At 43.5% G+C, this 18,806-nt stretch overlaps 1 protein-coding gene across 1 annotated transcript; it reads right to left on the bottom strand.

The window, feature by feature from the left end:
* Positions 1 to 312: 312 nt before the first annotated feature.
* On the bottom strand, positions 313 to 18,112 carry LOC135508315 (polyadenylate-binding protein 4-like). The gene is made up of 14 exons (XM_064928414.1): positions 17,501 to 18,112; positions 11,267 to 11,460; positions 11,039 to 11,154; positions 9,405 to 9,544; positions 9,152 to 9,246; positions 8,862 to 8,999; positions 8,610 to 8,705; positions 8,231 to 8,500; positions 7,933 to 8,023; positions 4,688 to 4,813; positions 4,442 to 4,575; positions 1,308 to 1,398; positions 1,002 to 1,132; positions 313 to 885 (listed from the first exon to the last, which is right to left on the bottom strand). The coding sequence occupies exons 1-14, from the start codon at positions 17,694 to 17,696 to the stop codon at positions 784 to 786; spliced, it is 1,920 nt and encodes a 639-aa protein (XP_064784486.1). The 5' UTR covers positions 17,697 to 18,112; the 3' UTR covers positions 313 to 783.
* Positions 18,113 to 18,806: the final 694 nt, after the last annotated feature.

Raw genomic sequence — 18,806 nt, 5'->3', positions numbered from 1 at the left:
ACTCCACCAAGCTGGAATCATATGGCCTCGTCAACTCATCAAAATTGTCATTTTTTTTGTCACCGTTGTTGGCTAGTGTGTATAATAGTGGTCTCAGTCCTCAATTCACAAATTATATTTACTTTATGCTCCCCAGTCTGCGAAGGTAGTAAGTTTAATGTACCATAATCCTTTGGTTTTGTGAAATGAATTAATAATTTGACCAAAATTGAATATTTCTTCAATGCTTCACTTGAGCAATGCAATGTGTACGCACTATGGGGCTACAGTAGTATGCGAACTATAGTGGAAAAGAAAAAACAGACAATGTGCTAAACTTGATATTAATCCCTTTATTGAGAATAACATATACCAAACCACCCATAACATGATGGGAGAGGAATCCAATTTTTCAAATCATTAAACAAAACTTTCAAACAAAGAACTAAGAGAAAAGCTCATTTTCCTTATAGAAAAAGGTTCTGTCCTGGCCACAAAATAAAAGGACTTAGTTAGAAGAATTTTTGCTTTTGGTAAAGTTTAAAATTGTTACACAACTAGAAAAATTAAGTATTATATTTAGTTTATTAATGCTCAAGTACGTTAAAATGTATTCTTTATAACCTTGTTTTTGTACATTTTTTGCATAGGATTTTGTAGAAGACCCAGGAATTTGCCACCAATGTAGTAATCTCTACCCGTCTTTTCCCAGTTGCCTGTGTAAAAAAGCAAAAAAAGCAAAACAAGCATAGGATGAGAAATATTATTATTATTTTTAAACATTTAGTAAGCGGTCTTTACACATCAGGAGGTAGTGGCAGCAGTGGTTGTAGTGATGTCTCCCACTTTCTGTGTGGCATCCTTCTTTGCCTGGTGGGCCTGGAGCACGGCAACAGCCTCCTCCACCTACACAAACACACAGTGAAATAGGAGACAGTCAGAGATTTGGACAAAACTATGACTCTTAGATCCCTTCTAAGATCCCTTATGATCTTATTCTGATATTATCCTGTTGCTGGTACCTTGGAGCACAAGGATTCGTTGGACTCCAGCATGTGCAGCAGCTCAGAGTTGTCGATCTCAAGCAGCATTCCAGTGATCTTCCCTGCCAAGCTGGGGTGCATGGGTTGGATCAGGGGGAACAGGCGCTCCCCTGAGAGAGAGAGAGCGAGCGAGATGGAAGGTTAAGAATGGTTCTCACAGGTAAAATTATACTGTATAATTGCACCTTGTTGCATTGATGTTCAAAATCCCTCCAAAGGGTCTAGACTCTAGAACTTCCAAGGAACAATATGACACACCGCCAATCTGTTCCAGCACTCACTCACCAAGCATCTGCTTCTGCTCCTGAGGTGGTGCAGCAGCCAGCACAGAGGCTGTGAGAGGCTCCTGACCCTGCACATCTACAGCTTGTTGAGACTGAGAATAGAAAGACAGGCAACAAAGAGTTTAAAAACAGGGCAGTGATGAATATACAGTACCAGTCAAAAGTTTGGACACGCCTACTCATTCAAGTATTTTTCTTTATTTTTACAATGTAGAATAATAGTGAAGACATCAAAACTATGAAATAACACATGGAATCATGTAGTACCCAAGAAATTGTTAAAAAAAACATTTTATATTTGAGATTCTTCAAAGTAGCCACCCTTTGCCTTGATGACAGCTTTGCACACTCTTGGCATTCTCCCAAACTAGCTTCACCTGGAATGCTTTTCCAACGGTCTTGAAGGAGTTCCCATATATGCTGAGCACTTGGTGGCTGCTTTTCCTTCACTCTGCGGTCCAACTCATCCCAAACCATCTCAATTGGGTTGAGGTCGGAGATTGTGGAGGCCAGGTCATCTGATGCAGCACGCCCCTTCTTGGTCAATTAGCCCTTACACAGCCTGGGGGTTTGTTGGGTTATTGTCCTCTTGAAAAACAAATGATAGCCCCCACTAAGCGCAAACCAGATGGGATGGCATATCGCTGCAGAATGCTGTGGTCGCCATGCTGGTTAAGTGTGCCTTGAATTCTAAATAAAGCACAGACAGTGTCACCAGCAAAGCATCCCCACACCTCCCCCTCCATGCTTCCCGGTGAGAACTACACATGCGAAGATCATCCTTTCATCTACTCTGCATCTCACAAAAGACACGGAGGTTGGAACTAATGTCCATGTCCGTGATTCCTGGCCCAAGCAACTCTTCTTCTTATTGGTGTCCAGTAGTGGTTTCTTTGCAGAAATTCAACCATGAAGGCCTGATTCATGCGATCTCCTCTGAACAGTTGATATTGAGATGTGTCTGTTACTTGAAATCCGTGGAGCATGTGTTTGGGCTACAATTTCTGAGGCTAATAACGCTAATGAACTTATCCTATGCAGCAGAGGTAACTCTGGTTCTTCCTTTCCTGTGGCGGTCCTCATGAGCCAGTTTAACATCATAGCACTTGATGGTTTTTGCGACTGCACTTGAAGAAACGTTCAAAGTTCTTGACATTTTCCGGATTGACTGACCTTCATGTCTTCAAGTAATGATGGACTCATTTCTCTTTACTTATTTGAGCAGTTCTTGACATATGGACTTGGTATTTTACCCAATAGGGCTTTCTTTATACCACCCCTACCTTGTCACAACACAACTGGCTCAAATGCATTAGGGAAAGAAATTCCAAATGAACTTAACAAGGCACACCTGTTAATTGAAATGCATTCCAGGTGACTACCTCATGAAGCTGGTTGACAGAATGCCAAGAGTGCGCAAAGCTGTCATCAAAGGCAAAGGGTGGCTACTTTGAAGAATCTCAGACATAAAATATATTTAGATTTGTTGAACACTTCTGTTACTACATGATTACATGTGTTATTTAATAGTTTGTCTTCTATTATTCTACAATGTAGAAAATAGTAAAAATATAGAAAAACCCTTGAATGAGTAGGTGTCCAAACTTTTGACTTGTATTACGTATGCATGTATGTATGTATACAGTTAAAGTCAGAAGTTTACATACACCGTAGCCAAATACATTTAAACGCAGTTTTTCACAATTCCTGACATTTAATCCTAGTAAAAACTCCATCTTGGGTCAGTTAGGATCACCACTTTATTTTAAGAATGTGAAAAATCAGAATAATAGTAGAGAATGATTTCAGCTTTCATCACATTCCCAGTGAGTCAGAAGTTTACATACACTCAATTAGTATTTGGTAGCATTGCCTTTGTTAATCTTGGGTCAAACGTTTCTGATAGCCTCCCACAATAAATTGGGTGAATATTGGCCCAGTCCAATTGATAGAGCTGGTGTAACGGAGTCGGGTTTGTAGGCCTCCTTGCTTGTACACGCTTTTGCAGTTCTGCCATCTATTTTGTGAAGCACCCCCACAACATAATGCTGCCACCCCCATACTTCACGGTTGGGATGATGTGCTCTGGCTTGCAAGCCTCTCCCTTTTTCCTCCAAACATAACAATGGTCATTATGGCCAAACAGTTCTATTTTTGTTACATCAGACCAGAGAACATTTCTCCAAAAAGTACGATATTCATCCCCATGTGCAGTTGAAAACAGTAGTCTGGCTGTTTTATGGCGGTTTTGGAGCAGTGGCTTCTTCCTTGAAGGATCGGCCTTTCAGGTTGTCGATATAGAACTCGTTTTTTTTCTTTGAGGATATAGATACTTTGTACCTGTTTCCTCCAGCATCTTCACAAGGTCCTTTGCTGTTGTTCTGGGATTGATTTGCACTTTTCGGATCAAAGTACGTTAATCTTCTAGGAGACAGAACGAGTCTCCTTCCTGAGCGGTATGACGGCTGTGTGGTCCTATGGTGTTTATACTTGTGTACCATTGTTTGTACAGATGAGCGCGGTACCTTCAGGTGTTTGGAAATTGCTGCCAAGGATGAACCAGACAAATCTTTTTCCTGAGGTCTTGGCTGATTTCTTTTGAGTTTCCCGTGATGTCAAGCAAAGAAGCATCTAAAGCCATGACATAATTTCCTGGAATTTTCCAAGATGTTTAAAGCCACAGTCAACTTAGTGCATGTACATTTCTGACCCACTGGAATTGTGATACAGTGAATTATAAGTGAAATAATCTGTCTAAACAATTGTTGGAAAAATTACTTGTGTCATGCACAAAGTAGATGTCCTAGCCGACTTGCCAAAACTATTGTTTGTTAAGACATTTGTGGAGTGGTTGAAAAACTAGTTTTAATGACTCCAACCTAAGTGGCATGTAAACTTCCGACTTCAACTGTATACGAGTTTCATGGTTACCTACACCAGATAGGTGCAGTTAAATGTGTTGTTTTACAGGGTCAGCCATGGTAATACGGCGCCTCTGGAGAAAATTAGGGTTAAGTGCCTTGCTCAAGGAGACTTTTCACCTTGTTGGCTCGGGTATTTGAACCAGCATCCTTTCGGTTACTGGCCTTACGCTCTAACCGCTAAGCTACCTATCGCCAGGTTAGTGAGTTTTACCTGCTGTGAGGCGATGGGGTGGGCCACCTGGGGGTTAGTGTTGCGTACGTTTGTGGTGTACTTGTAGAACGTCATGGCCCGAGGGGCAGGGACTCCCATGGAGGGATGAGGACCTATGGCCTGGCCAGCAATTCCTAATGGTAGGGATTAAATAAAGTATGTATGAGCCAAGCATATGAAGTTTGATGAGGTATTATTTCCACAATGTAAATTGTAAACAGAAGTACTGAGGCAATCCAGACTTACCAATTCTCTGAGCTCCAGAAGGCCCCATGCTTCGGGGGCCCTGGGCGCTAGCATTGGGAGTCAGGTGTCTCGGGTTGGCACGTGGACCAGGCTGGCGCAGGGAGTTGGGCATTCCCTGGAACCCACCTAGGAAGGAAGGTGGATGCAGGGTTATTAATAGACAGAAGTTAAAGTCCCCATAATACAGTATGTCACCAGGACATGTAGTACTTAAATAAACATCGCCTGGATATACAACTCATGATAGATTGTCATTGAGAGAGGATGACTTTCACTTTAGCAGTGATAAATTCATGAACTTCTTTGAGGAAAAAATTATGATTATTAGAAAGCAAATTACAGACTCCTCCTTAAATCTGCGTATTCCTTCAAAGCTCAGTTGTCCTGAGTCTGCACAACTCTGCCAGGACCTAGGATCAAGAGAGACGCTCAAGTGTTTTAGTACTATATCTCTTGACACAATGATGAAAATAATCATGGCCTCTAAACCTTCAAGCTGCATACTGGACCCTATTCCAACTAAACTACTGAAAGAGCTGCTTCCTGTGCTTGGCCCTCCTATGTTGAACATAATAAACGGCTCTCTATCCACCGGATGTATACCAAACTCACTAAAAGTGGCAGTAATAAAGCCTCTCTTGAAGAAGCCAAACCTTGACCCAGAAAATATTTTAAAAACTAGCGGCCTATATCGAATCTCCCATTCCTCTCAAAAATTTTGAAAAAGCTGTTGCACAGCAACTCACTGCCTTCCTGAGGACAAACAATGTATACGAAATGCTTCAGTCTGGTTTTAGACCCATCATAGCACTGAGACTGCACTTGTGAAGGTGGTAAATGACCCTTTAGTGGCATCAGACCAAGGCTCTGCATCTGTCCTCGTGCTCCTAGACCTTAGTGCTGCTTTTGATACCATCGATCACCACATTCTTTTGGAGAGATTGGAAACCCAAATTGGTCTACACGGACAAGTTCTGGCCTGTTTTAGATCTTATCTGTCGGAAAGATATCAGTTTGTCTCTGTGAATGGTTTGTCCTCTGACAAATCAACTGTAAATGTCGGTGTTCCTCAAGGTTCCGTTTTAGGACCACTATTGTTTTCACTATATATATATTTTACCTCTTGGGGATGTTATTCGAAAACATAATGTTAACTTTCACTGCTATGCAGATGACACACAGCTGTACATTTCAATGAAACATGGTGAAGCTCCAAAATTGCCCTTGCTAGAAGCATGTGTTTCAGACATAAGGAAGTGGATGGCTGCAAACTTTCTACTTTTAAACTCGGACAAAACAGAGATGCTTGTTCTAGGTCCCAAGAAACAAAGAGATCTTCTGTTGAATCTGACAATTAATCTTAATGGTTGTACAGTCGTCTCAAATAAAACTGGAGGACCTCGGCGTTACTCTGGACCCTGATCTCTCTTTTGAAGAACATATCAAGACCATTTCAAGGACAGCTTTTTTCCATCTACGTAACATTGCAAAAATCAGAAACTTTCTGTCCAAAAATAATGCAGAAAAATTAATCCATGCTTTTGTCACTTCTAAGTTAGACTACTGCAATGCTCTACTTTCCGGCTACCCGGATAAAGCACTAAATAAACTTCAGTTAGCTCTAAATACGGCTGCTAGAATCCTGACTAGAACCAAAAAATTTGATCATATTACTCCAGTGCTAGCCTCCCTACACTGGCTTCCTGTCCAAGCAAGGACTGATTTCAAGGTTTTACTGCTAACCTACAAAGCATTACATGGGCTTGCTCCTACCTATCTCTCTGATTTGGTCCTGCCGTACATACCTACATGTACGCTACGGTCACAAGACGCAGGCCTCCTAATTGTCCCTAGAATTTCTAAGCAAACAGCTGGAGGCAGGGCTTCCTCCTATAGAGCTCCATTTTTATGGAACGGTCTGCCTACCCATGTCAGAGACGCAAACTCGGTCTCAACCTTTAAGTCTTTACTGAAGACTCATCTCTTCAGTGGGTCATATGATTGAGTGTAGTCTGGCCCAGGAGTGGGAAGGCGAACGGAAAGGCTCTGGAGCAACGAACCACCCTTGCTGTCTCTGCCTGGCCGGTTCCCCTCTTTCCACTGGGATTCTCTGCCTCTAACCCTATTACAGGGGCTGAGTCACTGGCTTACTGGGGCTCTCTCATGCCGTCCCTGGAAGGGGTGCGTCACCTGAGTGGGTTGATTCACTGATGTGGTCATCCTGTCTGGGTTGGCGCCCCCCCTTGGTTGTGCCATGGCGGAGATCTTTGTGGGCTCAGCTTTGTCTCAGGATGGTAAGTTGGTGGTTGAAGATATCCCTCTAGTGGTGTGGGGGCTGTGCTTTGGCAAAGTGGGTGGGGTTATATCCTTCCTGTTTGGCCCTGTCCAGGGGTGTCCTCGGATGGGGCCACAGTGTCTCCTGACCCCTCCTGTCTCAGCCTCCAGTATTTATGCTGCAGTAGTTTATGTGTCGGGGGGCTGGGGTCAGTTTGTTATATCTGGAGTACTTCTCCTGTCCAATTCGGTGTCCTGTGTGAATCTAAGTGTGCATTCTCTAATTCTCTCCTTCTCTCTCTCTGAGGACCTGAGCCCTAGGACCATGCCCCAGGACTACCTGACATGATGACTCCTTGCTGTCCCCAGTCCACCTGGCCGTGCTGCTGCTCCAGTTTCAACTGTTCTGCCTTATTATTATTCGACCATGCTGGTCATTTATGAACATTTGAACATCTTGGTCATGTTCTGTTATAATCTCCACCCGGCACAGCCGGAAGAGGACTGGCCACCCCACATATGCTCTCTCTAATTCTCTTTCTTTCTCTCTCTCGGAGGACCTGAGCCCTAGGACCATGCCCCAGGACTACCTGACATGATGACTCCTTGCTGTCCCCAGTCCACCTGGCCGTGCTGCTGCTCCAGTTTCAACTGTTCTGCCTTATTATTATTCGACCATGCTGGTCATTTATGAACATTTGAACATCTTGGCCATGTTCTGTTATAATCTCTACCCGGCACAGCCAGAAGAGGACTGGCCACCTCACATAGCCTGGTTCCTCTCTAGGTTTCTTCCTAGGTTTTGGCCTTTCTAGGGAGTTTTTCCTAACCACCGTGCTTCTACACCTGCATTGCTTGCTGTTTGGGGTTTTAGGCTGGGTTTCTGTACAGCACTTTAAGATATCAGCTGATGTACGAAGGGCTATATAAATAAATTTGATTTGATTGTGTATGTCATCTCTAACCCTCACCTTGGCCTCTGCTACCCTGCTGATGCCAGCGGGGGTTGTGCCTCATCTGGGCCAGCTGATTGGGTGCATAGTAGGTGGTCCTGTTCTGGGCCTGACGTGCACACACACACACACAATGTTGCACAACATTAGTTCTCAATCTTACTCTACATAAAAAAAATATTGATTCTTACTGGCATTTGCACAGCAGTCTATCATATCAACTGGCAGAACCCTGACATGGCTGTTGTGAAGGGCATTTCCAGTAAAGCACACAACTTTCAAACCTATTTGAACCCGCTCTCCTTTCAACACTAACCTGTGGCACTGCAGGCATGAAGTATCCGCTGGCGGGCTGGAACTGGTTGATGATGGCGTTGGCTGGCATGGCCCTCATGCCAGCGATGCGCTGCACATACTGGTTAGTGAGGTGGGCTTTGCGCTCTTCTTTGCGCTGAGCCAAGGCCACGTAGATTGGCTTGGAGCCCACGATGCGCCCATTCATCTCAGTCACAGCCTTGGTGGCCTCCTCAGGAGAGGAGAAGCAGACGAACCCAAAGCCCTTGGACCGCCCCTCATCCAGCATCACCTGCATTGAGAGAAGTCAGTTGTGTTTTTCTGGATAACATACTCCAAATACAAAACTAAAAAGGGGTCATTGTTGTTGTACCACATTGACCTCTGCTAAACTCCCTCACCTTGGCACTGGTGATGGACCCGAATGGGGTAAACTCCTTTCGCAGTTTCTCGTCGTCAATGGTGTCGTCCAAGTTTTTAATGTAAAGGTTAACGCCCTGAAACCAGAAATACAGTCATGACCCACACACATACTCAGCCTGGCTTGTTGTCTAATGGGTGGGTACTATGAAACAATATGTCAGGTTGAATGATGGCATTTGTTTCTTATCAGTGTTCTATTAGACATAGTGGTGCCAGAGGTGGTGACTGACCTGGTAACGGCTGATCCTCTCCTGTTTCAACATCTCAAACTTTCTCCTTAGCTCCGCCTGCCGTTCCATCTTCTTCTGAGCACGCCCCACGAAGACGGTCTTCCCGTTGAACTCTAGACCGTTCATCTCCTCACATGCCTGAGTAGAGATTCATTCTTAGAACCAGTGTATATGTAGTAAACCCATAAGTTAACAATGTGATGAGTGATTGTTTCAGTATTTTTCCACCAACCATGAAATCCCACCGACTTGTATTGACAACTGTTGTCATGTGGGTATAATATACCTACCTTGTTAGCGTCCTCGTGTTTCTCGTAACTCACAAAGCCAAAACCTCTGGATTTGCCACTGGGGTCAGCCATAACCCTCACACTGAGAGTTTTACCTGCAGGGAGGAGAAGGGAATAATTGGGACTCCGGTATATGAGTTTGGAGAAAGGCAAGTTCATGTCTAGGTTCCTTGGGTGGATTTCAAGACTAATGTGAAAAAGTAAATGGCTCCACTAATGAGAAAACTCAGTATGAATCTGTGTCGCAGCTTACCGTATTGGTCAAACATTTCCTTTAGCTTGTCATCATTCATGTCGTCTCCAAAGTTCTTGATGTAGACGTTGGTGAACTCCTTTGCTTTGGCCCCCAGGTCTGCCTCCCTCTCCTTCCGAGACTTGAATCGTCCAACGAACCTAAACACAGCGAGAGCAGCGACAACTCTTGTAAAACAGTCCTGAGCAGGAGGGAGAAAGGGACTGTGATCCATCTCTCATGTTTTTCATCTGAGATACATGTTTTCTGGCTTCAAGCTGGTGTTCCCAGCACTGACATTGAGGATGCCCAGACATGACTACTAAATAGAAGGAAGCACTTCGTATAAGACAAGACCACATGGAGTCATTCAAGGACCTCTCAGGAACAACATTGATCAACCTTCTTGCACGGTTTATGGCACCACAATCAGGAAAACAGAGCATTCATGCTATATACCCAGAACACAGCACACAAACAATGACATTTCCTGGTCCAAGACCTGAAGGATGGAGGGACAGAGGTTCATAAAGAGGAAAGCTGAGGATCAAACGAGCTTGTTGGATCATCTTCCTCACCTCTGACTTTACCTTGCTATGCAGACCTCTCCCAATCCGTGCTCCAGTATTGCATTCTTGCACTCGCTCCATCACTAAAACACACAAGCGTGGTTAGACACACATACACACGCCAGGCAGGCAGGGTGGACAAACGTACAGACGGACATTCAGCTGACACGGGGTGTGAGGTGACCAGAGTGTGGACATGTTTTGTAGGTTTCAAAAAGTAAGCGAGGTGGTAAAGTAAGCACTCCAGTAAGCGCTGCAAAAAAACATTCACTGTTAGTTGTGAAGTTCAACAAACCACACAGAAAGCCATGGTTTATGGGGACTGAGTGTGGGGTGTTATAGGGCTCGTTATATCCATCTACAGGCCTTTTTGGTTCCAGGTAGAACCCCTTTGGGTTCCATGTGTAACCCTTTCCAGAGGGTTCTACATGGAACTGAAAAAAGGGTTCTTCTATACCTATGGGGATGGCCAAAGAACCCTTTTTGAGTTCTCTCATTCACCTTCATTATCACCAGAAATGTTTTATTTCCCCCTTAACAAGTTGAATTGTCTTTTGCCTTGTCACAGTATAGGTAAACAGATGAGCTACTACAATCCTTATCAACATCCCAACTGCCCTTGATTGATCTTAACCAGGAGTCTCCAACCCTATTCCTGGAGAGCTACCGTCCTGTAAGTTTTCACTCCAACCCTAATCTAGTGTACCTGATTCTAATTATTAGATGATTGATAAAATGAATCAGGTTAGTTACAACTGGGATTGGAGTGAAAACCTACAAGAGGGTAGATCTCCAGGAACAGGGGCTGCATTTCAAACTCATTAAAGACATACCCTCCTCCACTTACCCTCGCCTTATGCCCTTGGGGGAATCCCCGCAGCCATCTTTGTCATTGGTCCCAATGATTAACCAAGCAAGGGAAGTTGGGAACGTAAGCCCCTCAGCCCTCGTTTTTGATCGAGTTAGCAAGTGTACATTTATGGTCACTCCGGGCCTGAAATTTCCCATAATTCAATTCGCCAAGAAAAGTCAGCCAAAACTTAAAACCAACATTCCCCACCCTTTCCTAGTTAATCAGACACTCACACCTTGCGATCGTTCAGAAGCATGCCGTTCATCTTCTCGATGGCGCGGTCAGCTGCGTCCTGCGTTTCAAAGTGCACAAACGCGTATCCCTTGGATCCATTCTCATCACATACAACCTGTTTGAGAAAAAAAATGTATGCCGTTTAAAAAATATATTACATAGTATGTATACACATAATGTGTATACATGGTCATACAGATGTCTGGCCGGAAACACTTCCATCTTACTTTGCAAGACAGGATGTTCCCAAAGGCAGAGAAGGTGTCATAGAGGGCCTTGTTATCAATGGTCTTGTCCAGGTTCTTGATGAACACGTTGCCCACCCCAGACTTCCTGAGTGAGGGATCTCGCTGTGACCACATGATTCTGATTGGCTTCCCTTTCACCACATCAAAGTTCATGGTGTCCAGGGCTCTCTCAGCTAGAGGGCAAGGGGACAGGTCAGAGGGTAGAGTCAGGGTGTTAACTTACAACATTAAAAACATCTCAACCACTGGGTCCACTACACCATGTTGTTTATGCTATTTAGTGCCCACTTCAAATCATGGACACCACACCACTCTGCATGCTACACCAAATGTACGCCTCCCAATCATTCACTCCACCAAATTGTGCCCTAGTGGACAAAACTAGAAGTTATTCCTGGTCATGTGGTCAGAAAAAACTACTGGCCCCAGTTTAAGGCACATTGTTTTAAAGAACCCACGCTACTATTGGAGTGTCCTAACTACTAACTAGACCATGTGACTATGTAGTCTGACCCCCGCCCGCCACCACACTGACCAGCTGTTAGGGGAGGGCACACGGCGCTCACAGACACATGTGGCCTGCAAGGCACTTCTGGTCCTAAGTCATAATTTATGCACACTCTCATAATGAATATAAACAATGGGATACATACTGTACATGTACGGTTATAATTCAAATGGGGCAAATGGCTCTTGAAAACGTGACATTCTTTAAAGGTTCTCTTTTAGAGGTTCTAATTAATACCAGCCACTATTCATTTTATTTGTCCAAACTACATTTGCTGCCAGTGTGCTGTCACGTCGATTTACATTTCTGGATCTGCCGAACGTTATTTACGTTGTATATTTATGTTGTGCAGTTCGCATTTTCCTGCTGCCTCTCTCATGTCCATCTGGGCACACGTGCCAACCAGAGACCTCCCCTTTGTTCCCGTCACTCCACAGCAACACACACCCGGGCTTTAGAGCTAAACATGTCTGGCAAACAAAACAGAGCTCCCTTGCGTCTGCTGGCATCAGCAGTTAGCTGTGCAATTGTACTTCACACAAACCAGCTCAGAGATGGTGTGTGATGGTTTCTCGTTGTCCGTCTAGTTCTGGAAGGTTCCCATGGCCAACCTTGATGAAAAAACATTAGCACCATGTGGAGCAGGGATTGCTGAATGGATGAATAGCAGAAATAGATAAACACATCAAACAAGAGGTGAACTGAATGTAACACACAAAAAAACCCTTGAAGTGAACTTCACAGGTCAATGTGATATACTAGAAATATATTTTGTCATAAAACTGAAAACTGGATATTTTATTCTAGGTGAGGCAGGTAGCAACCCTAATATATTCTGTCAAACATTACCCTTAAATGGAGACTTTATAGGGTTTTAGATATTATAGGCAGGGAAGATTTAGGCTGCCTGAGAGATATTTAGAGAGGGGTCCTGAGAGTATGTGCTGGTGTGGAATGTGAGTTGAGCATTATCTGCCTGCCATTGATGGGAGACACATTCAACAAGAATGTTCAGATGATCAACACCAGGTCTTGAGACATAAATGCAGCGGTGACATGCCGAAAGTGGAGATGGTCAGCCAAAGCAACTTCAGACACATGAAGACTACTCTTCTCAAATGCACTGAACAAAAATATGAAAACACAACCATTTCAAAGATTTTACTGAGTTACATTTCATATAAAAGGAAATACCTGAACTGAATTAATTGAAATAAATTTACTAGGCCCTAAAGCTATGGATTTCACTTGACTGGGAATACAGATATGCATCTGTTGGTCACAGATACCTTAAAAATGAAAAAGTTATGGGGTGTGGATCCAAAAACCAGTCAGTATCTGGTGTGAGCACCATTTGCATCCCACACATCTCCTTCGCATAGAGTTGATCAGGCTGTTGATTGTGGCCTGTGGAATGTTGTCACACTCTCCTTTTCAATGTGTGAAGTTCCTGGATATTGGCGAGAACTGGAAGATTGTCTTACTCGTCAATCCAGAGCATCCCAAACATGCAGGCCATGGAAGAACTGGGACATTTTAAGCTCCCAGGAATTGTGTACAGATCCTTGCGACATGGGGCCATGCATTATCATGCTGAAACATGAGGTGATGGAGGTGAATGAATGGCACGACAATAGGCCTCAGCATTTCGTCATGGTATCTCTGTGCATTCAAATTGCCATCGATAAAATGCAATTGTGTTCGTTGTCCATAGCTTATGCCTGCCCATGTCATTGCCCCATGGTGGAGGTGTGTTTCTCTGTTCACAACGTTGACATCAGCAAACCACTCGCCCACACATGCTGTCTGACATCTGCCCAGTACAGTTGAAACCAGGATTAATCCATGAAGAACACACTTCTTCAGCATGCCAGTAGCCACCGAAGGTGAGCATTTGCCCACTGAAGTCAGTTACAATGCCAAACAGCAGTCAGGTCAAGACCCTGGTAAGGATGACGAACACGTAGATGAGCTTCCCTGAGACGGTTTCTGACAGTTTCTGCAGAAATTCTTCAGTTGTGCAAACCCACAGTTTCATCAGATGCCCGAGTGACTGGTCTCAGACGATCCCGCAGGTGAAGAAGCCAGATGTGGAGGTCCTGGGCTGGCGTGGTGAGGCCTGTTGGACGTACTGCCGAATTTTCCAAAACGACATTAAAGACAGCTTATGGTAGAGCAATTAACATTAAATTCTCTGGCAACAGCTCTGGTGGACATTCCTGCAGTGAGCATGCCAATTGCACGCTCCCTTTACATCTTGAGACGTCTGTGGCAATGTGTTGTGTGACTAATCAGCAAATTGTAGAGTGGCCTTTACTGTGGATGGATTATCTTAGCAAATGAGAAATTCTCACTAACGGTCATAAACAAACTTGTGCACAAAATCTTAAAGAAATAAGCTTTTTGTGCGTATGGAACATTTTTGGGATCTTTTATTTCAGCTCATGGAACATGGGACCAACACTTTACATGTGGCGTTTATATTTTTGTTCAATGTATGTGGTAGTAGTTGTACTAGACTTTTACTTCCTGACATGATGCTAGGTTGAAGATGACAAAGATTAAAAGCCAACTCATGCTTGACCCAACAATGTAGTTGGAGACTTCGTCTGGAGTGTGTGACAGCATAACGAAGCCCCGGGAGGCATGCAGAGGCCAAATCATGCGCCGTATCGCATCGCCTTGCCCCTCTCAAATGTTCAAACAATACGGAGAGCACCGTATTGACATGATTTGTTGATCTCAGGTGGGGGCGGGTGGTCTTGTATAAACATAAACTCACTTCCTTGACAACTTACTTCACAATAGCTCGGCTCAGCGCAAGTAGTATGAAAGCCCTGCTGTATGCATCGCAGTAAACGCTGTACGGCCACTTCAGACATCAAATTGACCATGCCTTTAAAACAACGGGATTCTAATATCCCATAACTCTTTGCAACAATGGGACTAGCTATGCTAGTTAGCAATGGCGCTGGTAACAGGTTTGTGATGTTGTCTAAACCTGCATATTCACGACCTAGACATGACGTTATATTGTGTTTGTGATCAAAATACAACCTCCAGGTAAAATTGCCATGGGGTTCTCTCTACACTGGCTCAGACAAGTGATGGCAGGTGCAAAATGAAAACATCCCAAACGGCATAAACAGTTGGCAGACCGACACCTTCATAGAACACAACTTATAGCTCAATCCTGCCAGGTCACACTCACCAACAAATACAGCATTCTACTGTAGATGATAACTCTACATTGGATAATGAGAAGAGTGATTGTTGAATCAAGTGGTATATCAAAGCATGAAATTCTGTTGTATTTCAGACTTCTTACAATAGCCACAGGACTGACTGACTCCCAATGCAAATGCTGGAAATTCCTCAAGTGTGTACCCTTGTATGGCGTAAATTGGGAGTGGATTTGGGAAAGAAATTGTAAGCCCCTAAAACATGAGTAAAACATTACAGATCCACATGTAGAGAAGAACATGGAGAGGTGAATTACACGACCCTTCAACAATTACTCAAGAAATCTAACCATAAATAGGTGTTACATCCCAGAGAAAAGTTTCTGCTTCTACAAATACATTCCTGCTATCTATTCAGACGTATTATTTTCAGATCAGATGACACACAATTGCATGACATAACATGATCCAAAGAAAGCAGAGAAATGCACAAGTTAATGTTCAGAAATGCCTTTTCTTCCTCTCTGTGTGTGTAAGGCAGCAGGGGAGGCAATGGGAATTAATTTCACTGCAGAACAGTTTCCTGATGGCCCTTTAAATAGAAGCTGAACTGGGTCACTTTGGGTTCCAGCGTTTCCCAAACTCAGTCCTCGAGACCCCAAGGGGTGCACATTTTGGTTTCTGCCCCAGCACTACACAGCTGATTCAAATTATCAAAACTTGATGATTAGTTGATTTGAATCAGCTGTGTCGTGCTAGGGCAAAAGCCAAAAGGACAGAGATCCTGAGGACAGAGTTTGTGAAACCCTGGGTTAGGTAGTGTGGAGCAGTACTCTGGAGCAAAACTGTAGCGCCACTTATTCAAAGATAAATGCAGAACACAGACAGTAGCCTGGCTACAACGTGTACAAAGCAGGAGTCTTGGAGATTATGGTCAATCCTCCAACACTGTCAGATGGAAGAAGTGGACCATCATTGCTTAATGGGTCAAGAGATACTATTCCAAATGTGTCCCTCTCCACTCAACGGAGTTGGTCCATGCAAGGCAAAAAGTCGTTTTGAGAGTCTGTACAGTATGCTTTAGTAGACTGACTGTGCCATGCATGGTTCTGAGCAAGTTTACTTGAGTCCAAAGTGAGGGAAAACATTTATCCTCTCCCATTAATTTTGTTAATTGCAGAGTTGGGGCTTAGCCTACACCTCTTAGATTGCCTTTGTATTGTTATGTTTGCACTGGGTAGTGGAGTCGGGAGGTAACAACAGAGCTCTATATAGGTAACATAGGTGTGAATGATGGAGATATGATCAAAAATAGGTGTGAATTATGTAGATATGATCAGACGTATGTGGACACCTGCTCATTGAAAATCTTATTCCAAAATCATGGGCATCAATACAGAGTTGGTCCCCGCTTTGCCGCTATAACAGCCTCCACTCTTCTGGGAAGGCTATCCACAATATGTTGGAACATTGCTGCGGGGACTTGCTTCCATTCAGCCACAAGAGCATTAGTGAGGTTGGGTACTGATGTTAGAGGATTAGGCCTGGCTCGCAGTGTGCGTTTCAATTCACCCCAAAGCTGTTCGATGGGGTTGAGGTCCGGGCTCTGTGTAGGCCAGTTAAGTTCTTCCACGCCGATCTCAACAAACCATTTCTGTATGGACCTCATTTTGTGCACGGGAGCATTGTCATGCTTAAACAGGAAAGGGCCTTCCCCAAACTGTTGCCACAAAGTTGGAAGCTTTAAGATTTCCCCTCACTGGAACTAAGGGGCCTAGCCTGAACCATAAACAGCCCCAGGCCATTATTCTTCCTCCACCAAACTTTACAGTTGGCACTATGCATTAGGGCAGGTAGCGTTCTCCTTGAACGACACTTGGCATTGCACATGGGGATCTTAGGCTTGTGTGCTGTTGCTCGGCAAAGGAAACCCATTTCATGAAGCTTCCGACAAACAATTATTGTGCTGACGTTGCTTCCAGAGGCAGTTTGGAACTCTGTAGTGAGTGTTACAACCGGGGACCTGTTGTGAGCTTGTGTAGCCTACCACTTCGCGTATGAGACGTTGATGTTCCTAGACTATCCACTTCACAATAACAGCACTTAAGTTCACTGGGGCAGCTCTCGCAGGGCAGAAATGCACTAACTTGTTGAAAAGGTGGCATCCTATGACGGTGCCATGTTGAAAGTCACTGAGCTCTTCAGTAAGGTCAGTCTCTACTGACCATGTTTGTCTATGGACATTGCATGGCAGTGTGTTTGATTTTATACACCTTTCTGCAACGGGTATGGCTCAAATAGCCGAATCCACTAATTTGATGGGGTTTCTAAACTTTGGTATATATTGTGTACTTTCTAACGGGAAATCATAACAATTGATACTCATTAAAAGCAAGATGTGCTTTACATTGTATCCTCTTAAACAGATGTACAGAGTAACACGGACAACATGCTCAAATCAAAGATCAAATCTTCACCGTAATGTAAACAAACACCGATTTTGAGGCATGCTTTTTTTCTTACCGTCCGTGGGTTGCGAGAAATTCACATAGGCATAACCCAGAGAGCGTCGGGTGATCATATCACGACATACTCGAATAGACAGCACTGGTCCAGCTGGGCTGAATTTCTCATACAGCATAGCTTCAGTGATATCAGGGTGCAGGTCGCCAACATATAGAGAAGCCATTGGATAACTCCCCTCATTCGCTGTGTTCATTTCTTGAAGTGCACAAAATGTATGAATTATTCCCTCGCGTTAGCCTCGTGGCAGAATCGCCGGGGCAGAATCTGTGCGTAATGAGCCTAAAACGCTCTTTCCACCAAAATGTGACTTGACCTAAAAGTATTCCACGACTCGCTGACGAGAAAAGAAAAGAAACAGCTAAAACAGAATGGAATTTCGGCGTATTCTCCTGAAAATTCGATTTGTCCTAAACGTCGGTTTAAGCCCGAGGTCTATTATTAACCCCCCAAATAATGTTTTGCGATTTAAAATGTTTTTTAGATTACGACAGCTACTTATTTTTGAGATTTTATGAATTTTATGTTTTTTTTATATTTTTAAAGAACGGTGAGTTACACTCACGGTTGTTTTGTGGCTGGGGAAAGAGACTGCGTGGGCAAAGCATGGGCACTATATAGACAGTGCAGTGCGCAGAAGAAATAGACAGGGTCAAACTTCTGATAGGAAAAAAAACTGAGCATGCGTTGTAAAAGGGAGCGCGGCGGGTGTTCCGTCACAACTACTCAACACAAATCCCTACAGCGACATCTGGGAGTAACCACAGCTTTTTGCCATTGACCAGGTTTATTAAACCCCCCCAAAAAAATCAGTACGACATGTGTGGGGTAACATGAGGTAAAACTACTCACCTAAGATCAATGTCTAATTGCTGAAAAAAAGTTAGGATATTTTTTACATTTTATTTTTAGGTGGATGATGGTCATGCTTATGGTAACAAACTATGATGGAAAATGGCTGCAGTTGACAAAACATTTTTTAAATAAAATGTAATTTTTATGTAAGGAGCATTTGATTAGTTGAGGACGATTTATTTGGTCAAGTGTGATTATATCTACAACTTTTTCTAAACGACAAAAAAATAACTATATATATATATATATATATATATACCTCATTGTTTTGATGGAATGACTTCAAACTGATGAAAAAACGGAATTACCGGTATTATCACACAGAGGGCGTCTCACCCCATTAGTGGTGGAAAAAGTACTCAATTTTCATAATTCTACTTGAGTTAAAGTCTAAAAGTATTTGGTTTAAAATATACTTAGTGCATTCAGAAAGGATTCCGACACCTTGACT

Source organism: Oncorhynchus masou, chromosome 21 (assembly GCF_036934945.1).
Source record: "Oncorhynchus masou masou isolate Uvic2021 chromosome 21, UVic_Omas_1.1, whole genome shotgun sequence".
In the NCBI taxonomy this organism is placed as follows: domain Eukaryota; kingdom Metazoa; phylum Chordata; class Actinopteri; order Salmoniformes; family Salmonidae; genus Oncorhynchus; species Oncorhynchus masou.
The sequence above is the reverse complement of the archived record's forward strand: the minus strand, read 5'-3'. Positions and strand labels throughout refer to the sequence as shown.